A 16,217-nucleotide genomic window follows, 5' to 3' on the forward strand; every position below is an offset into this window, starting at 1 on the left:
CTTTACATCAGCACAATTTTGGAAACAATTTTTTTTTTTGCTAGGAAGTTATAAGGGTTAAAATTTGACCAGTGATTTCTCATTTTTACAACAAAATTTACAAAACCATTTTTTTTAGGGACCACCTCACATTTGAAGTCATTTTGAGGGTTCTATATGGCTGAAAATACCCAAAAGTGACACCATTCTAAAAACTGCACCCCTCAAGGTGCTCAAAACCACATTCAAGAAGTTTATTAACCCTTCAGGTGTTTCACAGCAGCAGAAGCAACATGGAAGTAAAAAATGAACATTTAACTTTTTAGTCACAAAAATGATCTTTTAGCAACAATTTTTTTATTTTCCCAAGGGTAAAAGGAGAAACTGGACCAGGGACGTTGTTGTCCAATTTGTCCTGAGTACGCTGATACCTCATATGTGGGGGTAAACCACTGTTTGGGCGCACGGCAGAACTCGGAAGGGAAGGAGCGCCATTTGACTTTTTGAATGAAAAATTGGCTCCAATCTTTAGCGGACACCATGTCGCGTTTGGAGAGCCCCCGTGTGCCTAAACATTGGAGCTCCCCCACAAGTGACCACATTTTGGAAACTAGACCCCCCAAGGAACTTATCTAGAAGCATAGTGAGCACTTTAAACCCCCAGGTGCTTCACAAATTGATCCGTAAAAATGAAAAAGTACTTTTTTTTCACAAAAAAATTATTTTAGCCTCAATTTTTTCATTTTCACATGGGCAACAGGATAAAATGGATCCTAAATTTTGTTGGGCAATTCCTCCTGAGTACACCAATACCTCACATGTGGGGGTAAACCACTGTTTGGGCACATGGTAAGGCTCGGAAGGGAAGGAGCGCCATTTGACTTTTTGAATGGAAAATTATCTCCATCGTTAGCGGACACCATGTCGCGTTTGGAAAGCCCCTGTGTGCCTAAACATTGGAGCTCCTCCACAAGTGACCCCATTTTGGAAACTAGACCCCCCAAGGAACTCATCCAGAGGCATAGTGAGCACTTTAAACCCCCAGGTGCTTCACAAATTGATCCGCAAAAATGAAAAAGTACTTTTTTTTCACACAAAATTTCTTTTAGCCTCAATTCTTTCATTTTCACATGGGCAACAGGATAAAATGGATCCTAAAATTTGTTGGGCAATTTCTCCTGAGTATGCCGATACCTCATATGTGGGGGTAAACCACTGTTTGGGTGCACAGCAAGGCTCGGAAGGGGAGGCGTGCCATTTGACTTTTTGAATGGAAAATTAGCTCCAATCGTTAGCGGACACCATGTCGCGTTTGGAGAGCCCCTGTGTGCCTAAACATTGGAGCTCCCCTACAAGTGACCCTATTTTGGAAACTAGACCCCCCAAGAAACTTATCTAGATGCATGGTGAGCACTTATAACCCCCAGGTGCTTCACAGAAGTTTATAACGCAGAGCCGTGAAAATAAAAAAATAATTTTTCTTTCCTCAAAAATGATTTTTAGCCCAGAATTTTTTATTTTCCCAAGGGTAATAGGAGAAATTGGACCCCAAATGTTGTTGTCCAGTTTGTTCTGAGTACGATGATACCCCATATGTGGGGGTAAACCACTGTTTGGGCGCACGGCAGGGCTCGGAAGGGAAGGCACGCCATTTGGCTTTTTGAATGGAAAATTAGCTCCAATCATTAGCGGACACCATGTCACGTTTGGAGAGCCCCTGTGTGCCTAAACATTGGAGCTCCCGCACAAGTGACCCCATTTTGGAAACTAGACCTCCCAAGGAACTAATCTAGATGTGTGGTGAGCACTTTGAACCCCCAAGTGCTTCACAGAAGTTTATAACGCAGAGCCATGAAAATAAAAAATAATTTTTCTTTTCTCAAAAATGATTTTTAGCCCACAATTTTTTATTTTCCCAAGGGTAACAGGAGAAATTGGACCCCAAAAGTTGTTGTCCAGTTTCTCCTGAGTACGCTGATACCCCATATGTGGGGGTAAACCACGGTTTTGGCACACGTCGGGGTTCGGAAGGGAAGTAGTGACGTTTTGAAATGCAGACTTTGATGGAATGCTCTGCGGGCGTCAGGTTGCGTTTGCAGAGCCCCTGATGTGCCTAAACAGTAGGAACTCCCCACAATTGACTCCATTTTGGAAACTAGACCCCCAAGGGAACTTATCTAGATGTGTAGTGAGCACTTTGAACCCCCAAGTGCTTCACAGAAGTTTATAACGCAGAGCCGTGAAAATAATAAATGTGTTTCCTTTCCTCAAAAATATTTTTTTAGCCCAGAATTTTTTATTTTTGCAAGAGTAACAGGAGAAATTGGACCCCAAAAGTTGTTGTCCAGTTTCTCCTGAGTACGCTGATACCCCATATGTGGGGGTAAACCACTGTTTGGGCACATGCCGGGGCTCGGAAGGGAAGTAGTGACGTTTTGGAATGCAGACTTTGATGGAATGGTCTGCGGGCATCATGTTACGTTTGCAGAGCCCCTGATATGCCTAAACAGTAGAAACCCCCCACAAGTGACCCCATTTTGGAAACTAGACCCCCCAAGGAACTTATCTAGATGTGTGGTGAGCACGTTCAACCCCCAAGTGCTTCACAGAAGTTTACAACGCAGAGCCGTGAAAATAAAAAATCATTTTTCTTTCCTCAAAAAAGATGTTTTAGCAAGCAATTTTTTATTTTCACAAGGGTAACAGGAGAATTTGGACCCCAATATTTGTTGCCCAGTTTGTTGTGAGTACGCTGATACCCCATATGTGGGGGTAAACCACTGTTTGGGCACACGTCAGGGCTCAGAAGGGAAGTAGTGACATTTGAAATGCAGACTTTGATGGAATGGTCTGCGGGCGTCACATTGCATTTGCAGAGCCCCTGATGTGCCTAACCAGTAGAAACACCCCACAAGTGACCCCATTTTGGAAACTAGACCCCCGAAGGAACTTATCTAGATGTGTGGTGAGCACTTTCAACCCCCAAGTGCTTCACAGAAGTTTATAACGCAGAGCCGTGAAAATAAAAAATAATTGTTCTTTCCTCAAAAATTATGTTTTAGCAAGTAATTTTTTATTTTTGCAAGGGTAACAGGAGAAATTAGACCCCAACAGTTGTTGCCCAGTTTGTCCTGAGTACGATGGTACCCCAAATGTGGGGGTAAACCACTGTTTGGGCGCACGTCGGGGCTTGGAAGGGCGGGAGCACCATTTGACTTTTTGAACGCAAGATTGGCTGGAATCAATGGTGGCGCCATGTTGCGTTTGGAGACCCCTGATGTGCCTAAACAGTGGAAACCCCTCAATTCTAACTTCAACACTAACCCCAACACACCCCTAATCCTAATCCCAACTGTAGCCATAACCCTAATCACAACCTTAACCCCAACACACCCCTAACCACAACCCTAACCGCAACACACCCGTAACCCTAATTCCAACCCTAATCCTAACCCTAATCCCAACCGTAACCCTAATCCCAACCCTAACCACAACTGTAACCCCAACACACCCCTAACCCTATCCGTAACCCTAACCACAAGCCTAATCTTAACCCTATTTCAAACCCTAGCCCTAATTCCAACCCTAACTCTAATCCTAACCCTAAGGCTATGTGCCCACGTTGCGGATTCGTGTGAGATTTTTCCGCACGATTTTTGAAAAATCTGCAGGTAAAAGGCACTGCGTTTTACCTGCGGATTTACAGCAGATTTCCAGTGTTTTTTTGTGCAGATTTCACCAGCGGATTCCTATTGAGGAACAGGTGTAAAACGCTGCGGAATCCGCACAAAGAATTGACATGCTGCGGAAAATACAACGCAGCGTTTCTGCACGGAATTTTCCGCACCATGGGCACAGCGGATTTGGTTTTCCTTAGGTGTACATGGTACTGTAAACCTGATGGAAAACTGCTTCGAATTCGCAGCGGCCAATCCGCTGCGGATCCGCTGCCAATCCGCGGCCGATCCGCTGCGGATCCGCGGCCGATCCGCTGCGGATCCGCGGCCGATCCGCTGCGGATCCGCGGCCGATCCGCTGCGGATCCGCGGCCGATCCGCTGCGGATCCGCGGCCGATCCGCTGCGGATCCGCGGCCGATCCGCTGCGGATCCGCGGCCGATCCGCTGCGGATCCGCTGCGGATCCGCGGCCCATCCGCTGCGGATCCGCGGCCGATCCGCTCTGTGTGCACATGCCATAACCCTACCCCTAACCCTAACCCTACCCGTAACCCTAACCCTACCCCTAACCCTACCCCTAGTTCTAACCCTAGTTCTAACCCTAGTGGAAAAAGAAAAAAAAATATTTTCTTTATTTTATTATTGTCACTACCTATGGGGGTGATAAAGGGGGGGGGTTTATTTATTATTTTTTTATTTTGATCGCTGTGATAGAACCTACCACAGCGATCAAAATGTACCTCTAATGAATCTGCCGGCCGGCGGGCGCACTGAGCATGCGCCCGCCATTTTGGAAGATGGCGGCGCCCATGATGGAGGCAGACGGGGACCGGGAGCCTCGGTAAGTATAAGGGGGGGGAGATCGGGGCACGAGGGGGGCGTCGGAGCACGGGGGGGTGACATAGGAGCAGGGGGGGAGCGGGCAGGAGGACGGGGGAGCGGACAGCAGGACGGGGGAGCCGGCAGGCGGACGGAGGGGACCGGACCCTATAACGGAGCACTGGGGGGGCGATCGGTGGGGTGGGGGGTGGTCACTTCAGGTTTTCCAGCCATGGCCGATGATATTGCAGCATCGGCCATGGCTGGATTGTAATATTTCACCAGTTTTTTAGGTGAAATATTACAAATCGCTCTGATTGGCAGTTTCACTTTCAACAGCCAATCAGAGCGATCGTAGCCACGGGGGGGTGAAGCCACCCCCCCTGGGCTGAAGTACCACTCCCCCTCTCCCTGCAGATCGGGTAAAATAGGAGTTAACCCTTTCACCCGATCTGCAGGGATGCGATCTTTCCATGACGCCACATAGGCGTCATAGGTCGGATTGGCACGGGTTTTCATGACGCCTACGTGGCGTCAAAGGTCGGGAAGGGGTTAAACATGCCATCATAACCCCTTTACTTAAAAAGCCATCCCTGGACCAGAACTGCACTGCTAACTACAGACCTGTATCTAACCTTTCCTTCATCTCTAAACTCCTGGAACGCTTGGTCCACTCCTGTCTAATCTGCTATCTCTCGGATAACTCTCTTCTCGACCCCTTACAATCTGGTTTCCGCTCTTTACACTCCACTGAAACTGCCCTCACTAAAGTCTCTAATATTCTAACAGCAGCTAAATCCAAAGGTCATTGCTCTCTGCTGATTCTCCTGGATCTCTCTGCCGCATTTGACACTGTGGATCACCAGCTCCTTCTCACTATGCTCCGCTCCATAGGCCTCAAGGACACAGCCCTCTCCTGGTTCTCCTCCTACCCTCTCTGACCGCTCCTTCACTGTATCCTTTGCCGGCTCCTCTTCCTCTCCTCGTCCCCTTACTATCGGGGTTCCGCAGGGCTCAGTCCTAGGCCCCCTCTTCTCTCTATACACGGCCCCTATTGGACAATCAATCAGCAGATTTGGGTTCCAGTATCATCTCTATGCTGATGACATCCAATTATACACTTCTTCCCCCGTCATCACCCCTACCCTAATTCAAAATACCAAGGATTGTCTGTCTGCTGTCTCTAACATCATGTCCTTCCTCTATCTGAAACTAAATCCCTCCAAAACGGAACTTCTTGTGTTTCTCCCTTCTACTAACCTCACTCTTCCCAACATCGAAATTACTCTGGAGGGTTCAACCATAACTCCCAAGCAGCATGCCCGCTGTTTTGGGGTCATATTCGACTCCGAACTTTCCTTTACTCCCTATATCCGATCACTCACTCGCTCTTGTCACCTGCATCTTAAAAACATCTCCAGAATCCGACCTTTTCTCACCTTTGAAACTGCTAAGACTCTTAAGGCCCCGTCTCACTTAGCGACGCTAAAGCGATCCCGACAACGATAAGACCTGTCAGGGATCGTTGCTGCGTCGCTATGTGGTCGCTGGTGAGATGTCAAACAGTGAGATCTTCCCAGCGATCGCTGCTGCGATCTCACTGTTTGACATCTCACCAGCGACCTGTAGCGACCTGTACAACGATGTCACATGTCGCTCTTATTCATTCTCGTCTGGACTACTGTAACTCTTCTGATCGGTCTCCCTCTTACCAAACTTTCTCCTCTCCAATCCATCTTGAATGCGGCAGCCAGGGTCATATTTCTGTCCAACCGCTTCACCGATGCCTCCATCTTGTGCCAGTCTATATACTGGCTACCCATTCACTACAGCGTCCAGTATAAACTCATCTCTCTCACCCACAAAGCCCTCCACAGTTCTGCACCCCCTTATATCTCCTCTCTCATCTCTGTCTAACGCCCTACACGTGCCCTCCGTTCTACAAATGACCTAAGGCTAACATCCCCCGTAATCCGAACCTCACACTTCCGTCTACAAGACTTCTCTCGTGCTGGGCCAGCTCTCTGGAATGCACTTCCCCAGACGATCAGACTGATACCTAGCCCCGACCTTTTCAAGCACGCTCTAAAAACCCATCTCTTCAAACAAGCCTACAACATCAACTACTCAGTAAACTAACTTTGCCCTGTTCTCTCCTTCCAAATATTATTCTAAATCTGCACCCTACTATTCATCTGTCTCCACACCCTCCATGCTCATGATAACTGCACTTGATACTTGACTATTGCACTTAAACACACAGGCTGATGACCGGATCATGCAGCTTTATATGAAAATCCCTATTATAATTGCCAGACCTGAAATAACAAGCACTTTTCACCTATTGTGTCCCCCCCATTTCCTTGTAGATTGTAAGCTTGCGAGCAGGGACCTCACTCCTAATGTCACTGTTTAAATTGTCTTAACTTGTATTGAATTTGTCTGTACATGTCCCTGCTTAATTGTAAAGTGCTGCGGAATATGTTGGCGCTATATAAATAAGGATTATTATTATTATTATTCAAACCTTTGGCTCTGGTACACACGGATGCGACACACGGACAAGGATATATCCAGTACCGGAAATATCAGGACGTGTGAAACCGGCCTAAATGTACTCATGAGCGTTAGCAATTGGCCGAACAATAATTTAGCTAACAGCCATCTACTGTGTATGATGGAATTAAAGGGACTCATCAACAGAGTGACTTCAATCTCCCACAGCTCAGTTCTTCGCAGCGGAACCAATTTTTTCAATACACCTTCCCACCTGCTTGTTCTTCATCTCCACACCCCCTTTGATTGACAGCTCTGGCTTGGAGTCAGAGAAGGACAGAGATAAATGGAAACCACGCAGGTGGCAAGGTGTATGTAAATGATTGGTGCTTCATTGCAGGGCCAAACGCATGTACTTGCTTTGATCAGTCATTCTGTGCGAACATCAGAGTGCAATTTGGTCAGACCCCTGTAACCCAGTAGATATAAGCATCCAATAATTTTCCCTAGAAAACGTGCTCACAGAATCTTTAGGATGCCTTTTAGGGTATGTTTATATACTGAAAATCTACCAATACTGGGAGGTGCTTGCAACATATATACCAAACACACAGATGTGATGTTAAGAGGGAAAAGTCAGATCCCTCGATGTTTTACAACTGCCCCTCTCACTACATGTGGCAATGTTTTTATTTATACAAATCCTCTCACTGTATGCAAAATAAGCCAGACTAGTCCTGCAAGGTGATTACCAAGCAGAGTCTCGACTCAGTAGCTGCAGAGTGCCCCAGAGTGTGATTGACAGTCCCTGCACGAGTCCTGTGTCCTCAGCCCACCATTGGCCCAGGCAGTTTGTGTCCTGACATAGGTGCTTCCCTCTACAGCTCTACTCTTTATGGGGCTTGCTGAAGTCGGATTTTGGGATTGGCACACTATGAGCAAAGAGGTTGAGCCTATAGGGAGGATCAGAAGTAGGCTAAGCAGCGCAGGGCCCGTTAGCTACTGAGCCCAGACTAGTCCTGGTGCAACTGCAATCAGTGAGCGGCGGTGCATACATTGATTTTGCCCATCTAGATGCAGTTGTATAAAAAAAGAAAAAAAAAACCACGTTACTAGATTATCTGAATAAAGGTGTAAACGGTAAGGGGTTCTCTTTAACAGTCTAAGCAGCAGTTAAACGCCTCTGGCAGCAGCTTAGACAGTCTGAACTAATACTGCAGCATGTCCACAGGATGGCCGATCACCAGAACAGGGATCTGTATACTCTACTTGGACTTTGCAGATCCATTCAAAATCTATGGAATAGTCAAGCATCGAGTTTCGCTAACATCAGCGCCACTGACAATGAATGAAGCGGCAGTGCAGCTGCTCGACCCCTGCTCCATTCAGATAGAGGGATCTGGACCCTAGCTTTCACATGGGACCAGAGTAGTTGAAAAGGGAAATTTTGCCCAGCTGAGACAACCCCTTTAAATGGCTTGCGGATAGGTTGCAATCATGCTATAACACCTTTAAGGCCTCAGACAGCTTTTTATGCACTTGAGCAGACACAGACCATCTTTCATCAGGGTACCAGTCCCATTTTCACTCCGTGTCTGTTTCTATCTCCACTGTGACATCTGGTTTTCTTTTAAGTAAATTAAAAAATATATATTCTGCTGCCCATTACACTGTAACAGACACACAGACCTGAGTCGGAGCCATTATTTTTTCCCAGGCCCGTGAAGCGAGAGCTGGGACTCCGTCACCAATGACTTCCATTGATTTTTGGACGTCATCAGTCTTTGGGGACGTGTAGCAGTCTGAATGAGGCCTTAGGCCTACGAAACCTGCCCCATACTTAGCGGCCTGCCAGCTCATGTGCCAATGGTCTGATGGGAGCGGAAAACCAGCTAATTCGGCGGAATCACCCAATCCGGCACACGGTTACAATTTAGGTAAAGACAATAAACCTGCTGTGTGCGCCTCCATACTGCAATGTGTGACAATGTGCATAAGTCCTCACCCCCCGTCAGCAGCCATTAGTATAAGCCTAGAGGGCCCCTTTACCAACACTAATGCACAGCTTTTACTATGTAACCTTTAGCATGACCCAGAAGCATGGCAGTCCTGCCCCGACCCTCGTCCGGCACACAACGCTCCCCGTTACACCATGCAGCACATAATGGCGGGAAGTCCGGCGCAGCCATTACCGTGGAGCGTCAGTCACACACACAGCGGCCGTACAGACAGCACAGCCCGCAGCGCAGGAGCGGGACACAGGCCGGGGGGCGGGGCCTGCCGCTCATATAGCCTCCTATAGCGAGCGCTCCGGCCGCCTGCACGCCGCGGGGCATGCTGGGAAGGCCGCTCTGTTCTAGCAGTGCAGGAAGTGCCCATAGCAACCACTCACCTGCCTGGTTGCTATGGACATCTGTGCTCGCTGTCTGCACTCGTTTTTAGTCAGACTTTAGGTCTATGTGATGTGTTATCATTTTTTTTTTTCATTTAACACATTAGTACCCATTTATGAGACATTTTAAGTCCCCATACAAGAAAAAAGTCATGGACTGCACATTTTTGGCCATGGTTGCACCAGCTCCAACCGTAACAACTGAAAAAAAACCCACAAAAATAGCCCCATGTTGGATTAGGCTGGGATCACACCGGAGCCGGAGTCCGGCAACTGATGGCGCAGGCGCAGACATGGTTCACACCCGATCGGCATGGGATTACGGCACATATCTGCTATAATGTTCAGGGGTTAATTTTAGGTAGGGTCCAAAAATTATCTGCCATAGATGGAGAAAAAAATCCTACAAAAATAACTCACTTTAAATATGCTTTGAATTCTCTTCCTGCCCAATTCAATGTATAATACAATTTAGGGTACGTTCACACTGCGTTTTTGAGGAGTTCATGGAGAAAAAAAAATTAGCAAAGACTTTACAAATCCTTCTCAAAAATGTAAAACTGAAAATATGGGAGTTTCTATTCCAAAAACGAAGCAAAAACTCTCCATGTGCACAGGGCATGCACAGTTTTTTAAGAGTCTTTTGAAGCGAGTCCAGTCCCCAAAAAATGCCAGAAAAGTTAAAAAAAAACAACAACAAATGCTTGAAAGACTTCCTGTTCATTTCTTGGGGGATGGGAGAACACAAAGTGCATGACACTTTGAACTGCTCCTGATGGAAAACTTTCCATATTTCACGGTCTTACCAATAGGCTGGGAAAAATGCTTTAGGAAAAACCTTCCCCAAACCCTTTCTTGAAACAATTTGAAGCACAAAACATGTCATTTTTGACCACCTAAAAAAACAAACCTTCACATGCGCATGTGATTTTGTTGAGCTCTTCCTTCTGACAAAGTTTTGAAAACCGCCCCACAGAAAGTCCTTTCCTTGAGGTGAAACTCTCTCGAAAAACGCAATTTTTCCACCTGCAAAAATCTCTGTCTGAACAAACACTCACACTCAGACTTTCTGGAGGATTTTACTTTTGCTTTGGAGCAGGCTGACTTCTGAGCAGAAAGTTTCTGGTACAGATGAAACACTATCCACTTGTAGGGTAAATTTTTCAGGGCGGAATCTGTGCCATCAATTAGTCCCGTGATGACCTGGCCTAATCGTGTTTCCACTAAGGTCTCATTCACATGTCCATGTTTAAACACGTACTTGAAGTAATTGTACCGATGCCGTCAGCGTGTGGCTTATGTGCCATTAGTGTGTGGTCCGCGTGACATCCATCAGCGTGTGGCTTATGTGCCATTAGTGTGTGGCTTATGTGCCATTAGTGTGTGGTCCGCGTGACATCCATCAGCGTGTGGCTTATGTGCCATTAGTGTGTGGCTTATGTGCCATTAGTGTGTGGTCCGCGTGACATCCATCAGCGTGTGGCTTATGTGCCATTAGTGTGTGGTCCGTGTGCCCTCAGTGTGTGGCTTATGTGCTATTAGTATGTGGTCCGTGTGCCCTCGGTATGTGGTCCGTGTACCCTCAGTGTGTGGTCCGTGGGTCCTCAGTATGTGGTCCGTGTACCCTCAGTGTGTGGTCCGTGTGCCTTCAGTGCGTGGTTCTTGTGCCCTCAGTGTGTGGCTTATGTGCCATTAGTGTGTGGTCCGCGTGACATCCATCAGTGTGTGATCCGTGTGCCCTCAGTGTGTGGCTTATGTGCCATTAGTGTGTGGTCCGTGTGCCCTCAGTGTGTGGTCCGTGTGCCTTCAGTGCGTGGTTCTTGTGCCCTCAGTGTGTGGCTTATGTGCCTTTAGTGTGTGGTCCGTGGATCCTCAGTGTGTGGTCCGTGCGATTTTTCACACACAGGAGCAGTACGTGTGATTGCCGCTAGGCAGTCAGCTAATCGCATAGTTGACACCCAGCTCTCACTACCAGGAGCATTGCCCGCATCACTCCCCACAGTTTAACCCCCCAATTGCTGTGATCTATATCAGTACTGTACAGCCACATATGGGGTATTTCTACATTCAGTAGAAATTGTGGGACAAGTTTTGGTGCAATTTTTACTCATTTCCCATTTGAAAATTTAAAATCTGAGGCTAGCACAAAATTTTGGTGGTAAAAATGCAATTAGTTTTTTCTTCACTGCCCAATGGTATAAAATTATGTGGCACACCTGTAGTATCAATATGATCACTGCACCCCTATATGAATTTATTGAGAGGTTGTTTTTAAATGGGGTCTCTTATGGGTGTTCTGTTCTGGCACCGCAGGGGCTCTCCCAGTGGGTCATGGCACCCGCAAACCATAACAGTAAAACCTGCACTATAATATGGCACTCCTTCCCTTCTCAGCTTTGCATTGTGCCTGAAAAGGAGACATTTTTACAACAAGCTAAGGTCAATTTTTTCTCTACTAGCCTTAAGAAAAAATAAAAACTTAGGGCTAAATCAACATTTTAGTGGTAAAAATGTAATTATTAGCGATGAGCGAATATGCTCGTTACTCAAGATTTCCCGAGCACGCTCGGGTGACCTCCGAGCATTTTTTAGTGCTCGGAGATTTAGTTTTTATTGTGGGGGGTTGCCTGGTTGCTAGGGAACCACATGTACTTATGCTGGCTAACAGATGTAAATCATTCAGCTGCGGCAATAAAAACTAAATCTCCGAGCACTAAAAAAAAATACTCGGAGGACCCCCGAGCATGCTCGGGAAACCTCGAGTAACGAGTATATTCGCTCATCACTAGGGTTGAGCGAAACGGATCGAACAAATTCAAAAATCGGCGACTTTCGGCAAAGTCGGGTTTCATGAAACCCGACCCGATCCCAGTGTGGCGATCTTCGCGCCAAAGTCGCGTTTCGTATGACGCGTTCAGCGCCATTTCTCAGCCAATGAAGGAGGACGCAGAGTGTGGGCAGCGTGATGACATAGGTCTCGGTCCCCACCATCTTATAGAAGGGCATGACAGTGATTGGCTTTGCTTTCTGCGGCGTCACAGGGGGTATAAAGGGGCGTGCACGTCGACCTCCATCTTACGTCTGCCGATCTTAGCATAGGGAGAGGTTGCTGCAGCTTCGTCAGAAGAAGGGATATAGTTAGGGAGGGAAGATTAACCCCCAAACCGCTTGTGCTGTAGCGATTTCCACTGTCCAACACCACCTTTGTTTTGCAGGGACAGTGGAGGCTATATCTTTGTGCATCAGCTCTGTAGCTTATTAGGCTGCCTTATAAGGCTATGTTCACACGATGCGGTTTTTGCAGAGGATCCGCAGCGGATTTGCAGCTGCGGATCCGCATCCTTTTTCCATGCAGGGTACAGTACAATGTTACCCTATGGGAAAAAAAAACGCTGTTCCCACGTTCCTTTTTTCCGCTGGAAAATCCGCGCTGATTTTCAGCGGAAAAAAAGAAGTACCATGTCAATTCTTTCTGCGGATTCCGCTGCGGGTTTCCACCTGCACCAATAGGAAAATGCAGCTGGGAACCCGCAGTGGAATCCGCAGTAGAAAAAGGACTAAAAACCGCAGTCAAAACCACCGCAGGTTTGGCACTGCGGTTTTCACAAATCAGGACCTGAAAAATCCGCAGAGAAAAAAGGATCGTGTGAACAAGCCCTAAGGCTCCCTGATAGCTGCATTGCTGTTTGCACCGCTGCTCTGCAAACCAACTGCTTTTTTAAAAGCAAAAATCCTGTTGCTCCTTTCTGCAGTTATCTTGTCTATTTGTCCACACTTTTATGTGCAGCAGTCCTTTTTGTTGCTGCCATACTTGTCCTGAGATCATTGTAGGGAGATTGAAATTGTACTACAGTCCTTGGATTTTTTTCAGATATCTTCCAGCCACTTTCTGCCACTGAGTTGTGGTGCTATCTCCATTCAAAAAAAGGGAGATTCCAAGTGTCACAAAGTGGATATATGTCAGTTCTGTTAGTTTGTCGTATATCAGCCAGCCACTTTCTGCCACTTACATTGTGTTGTAAAATATACAGGGCCTGAGTTTGGGTTCAGTCTCCCCCCCCCAAAAAAAAAGTGAGATTGAAAATCTCACAAAGTGGATAAACCTCAGTCCTCTTAGTTTGTGGTGTATCAGCCAGCCACTTGCTGCCACTCACATTGCATTGTAAAATATACAGGGCCTGAGTTTGGGTTCAGTCTCCCCCCCAAAAAAAGTGAGATTGAAAATCTCACAAAGTGGATATACCTCAGTCCTCTTAGTTTGTGGTGTATCAGCCAGCCACTTGCTGCCACTTACATTGTGTTGTGTTATACACTGGGCCTGAGTTGTGGTGCAGTCCCCCCCCCCCAAAAAAAAAGGGAGAATTAAATTCTCAACAAGTTTATATACACCTTCTACCTTGTTTTACAGTACCATATAACGATTGTTATTTTGGTTAGATTTTCCCAAAAATGAGGAAGTCTGGTGGAGGAGGCCGTGGGCGCTTGTTGCCAGCTGGTACTGATACTGGTACTGGTGGTGGTGGAGGAGCATCTGGTGGTAGTGGGAAAAGCAAAATAGCAGCTAAGGCTGGAGGTGTTGAGCCAGCGTCATCGTCTGCCTACACAAGGCCTTGAAGGCTCCCTTATCTGGGAGTAGGAAAACAAGTTTTAAAGCCGGAGCAGCAGGAAAAAGTTTTGGCTTTCATTGCTGACTCAGCCTCTAGCTCTTTTGCCTCCTCTTCAGAAAGTTCCAAATTTAAAAGCAGCGAGTCGTCAGTGGATGCTCCCGGTCAGGAACAAGTCACTTCCTTGTGTCCTTCACCCAAAACAAAAGTGAAGGATGCGTCAGGCGACACAACAGGTTACTCCATGGAGCTCTTTACACATACCGTGCCTGGGTTAGAAAGGGAAATTGTTAACAGCCCATTACAAGATGAATCGGACATGGAGTGCACTGATGCACAGCCACAGCTAGATTATTATGGTGTTCCATTGACTCAGATCACTACATTGCTCTCGTAGTGTACTGAGCCAGAATCTGACCCTGATGAGACTATGGTGCCCCATCCCGAACGCTATAGCACCTTACACGGTGACACAGAGAAAGGTGCACATGACATTGAAGAGGAGGTGATAGATGACCCAGATTGGCAGCCATTGGGGGAAGAGGGTGCCGCTGCCAGTAGCTCAGAAGCGGAGGAGGATGATCCGCAGCAGCCATCTACATCGCAACAGCTGTCATCTGGCAGGCCCGTATCAGGCCAAAAACGTGTGTCAAAAACAAAAACAGTTTTAGTACAGCGTGGCCATCCGGTGAAAGTAGCACAGCGTGCAATGCCTGAAAAGGTATTGCAAAGTAGGAAGAGTGGAGTGTGGCAATTTTTTAACCAAGATCCGAATGATCAGTGCAAAGTTATCTGTAAGAAATGCTCAAAGACCTTTAGCAGAGGGAAGAATCCCTTAAATTTAAATACAACGTGCATGCGTAGACATTTAACCCCTTTACCCCCAAGGGTGGTTTGCACGTTAATGACCGGGCCAATTTTTACAATTCTGACCACTGTCCCTTTATGCGTTTATAACTCTGGAACGCTTCAACGGATCTTGGCGATTCTGACACTGATTTCTCGTGACATATTGTACTTCATGATAGTGGTAAAATTTCTTCGATATAATTTGCGTTTATTTGTGAAAAAACGGAAATTTGGCGAACATTTTGAAAATTTCGCAATTTTCCAACTTTGAATTTTTATGCCCTTAAATCACAGAGATATGTCACACAAAATACTTAATCGATAACATTTCCCACATGTCTACTTTACATCAGCACAATTTAGGAACCTACATTTTTTTTTGTTAGGGAGTTATAAGGGTTAAAAGTTGACCAGCAATTTCTCATTTTTACAACACCAGGCAAAAAAGCCTCCTTACCTTGACAAGCCAGAGATGGTATGTCACTCTCCATAAGGAGAAACGATACCCCTTAGACCCCAGTCCAGAGCCTCTCACCTAGCCAAATCAGTTCTCATGCTTCGCACTGACGAGGGCCAACAGCCCGAAACACCGTGTCTGCGACTTGAGATACTGATTTGGCTTTTATCCTAAGGGTATGTTTCCACGGTCAGGAAACGCTGCTTGTTTGACGCTGCGCAGAGCTGCAGCGTCAAACAAGCAGCGTCCAGATGTTCCAGCATAGTGGAGGGGATTTTATGAAATCCCTTCTCCACTATGCGTGGAAACCCGCACGCGGCGGCCCTGCGACTCCGGACATACTGCGCGTCTTTTCAGATCGCAGCATGTCCGTACACCTTGCGGGGACGCAGCGTCCCCGCAAGGCATATCACAGGGCCCTATGGGAGAGAGCGATCATCCCGGATGTGAAGAGTTAACACATCCGGCATGATCACGTCCCAGAAAGGGGGCGGGGCTTAGCGCCGAGCGGCTTCACCGCTGCGGCGATACCGCCGGCCATCCTGACAGTGGAAACATACCCTAAGTCATATTGCACGACTCGTTAGAGGGTTGATTGTGACTTGTAGGATCGCTACTTCCAACAGGTGGTGCTATAGAGTTAAGTCCTCTTTTTCTCAGAAGAGGCAATTTGCATATTTTATTTCCCAGAGGAGCATTGTACGGCAAATAAGCCTCCTTACCTTGACAAGCCAGCTGGTATGTCACTCTCCATAAGGAGAAACGATACCCCTTAGACCCCAGTCCAGAGCCTCTCACCTAGCCAAATCAGTTCTCATGCTTCGCACTGACGAGGGCCAACAGCCCGAAACACCGTGTCTGCGAATTGAGATACTGATTTGGCTTTTATCCTAAGTCATATTGCACGACTCGTTAGAGGGTTGATTGAGACTTGTAGGATCGC

At 46.9% G+C, this 16,217-nt stretch overlaps 2 protein-coding genes across 11 annotated transcripts in view; one reads left to right on the forward strand and one right to left on the reverse strand.

Moving 5' to 3' along the window:
• Window positions 1-9,302, reverse strand: part of LOC143765478 (embryonic polyadenylate-binding protein) — a 158,500-nt gene extending 149,198 nt beyond the window's left edge. For 7 of the 10 annotated variants that reach the window (XM_077252180.1, XM_077252177.1, XM_077252173.1 and 4 more), the window contains exon 1: window positions 9,053-9,151. In XM_077252180.1, the coding sequence (XP_077108295.1) occupies window positions 9,053-9,061 (9 nt within the window). In that variant the 5' untranslated portion in view covers window positions 9,062-9,151. The other 3 variants (XM_077252181.1, XM_077252175.1, XM_077252182.1) reach the window with 2 other exon arrangements.
• RIMS4 (regulating synaptic membrane exocytosis 4) overlaps window positions 1-16,217 on the forward strand; it is a 1,070,250-nt gene that overhangs the window by 259,074 nt on the left and 794,959 nt on the right. The window lies entirely within an intron of this gene.

The sequence above is a fragment of the Ranitomeya variabilis genome, chromosome 4 (assembly GCF_051348905.1).
Source record: "Ranitomeya variabilis isolate aRanVar5 chromosome 4, aRanVar5.hap1, whole genome shotgun sequence".
In the NCBI taxonomy this organism is placed as follows: Eukaryota; Metazoa; Chordata; class Amphibia; order Anura; family Dendrobatidae; genus Ranitomeya; species Ranitomeya variabilis.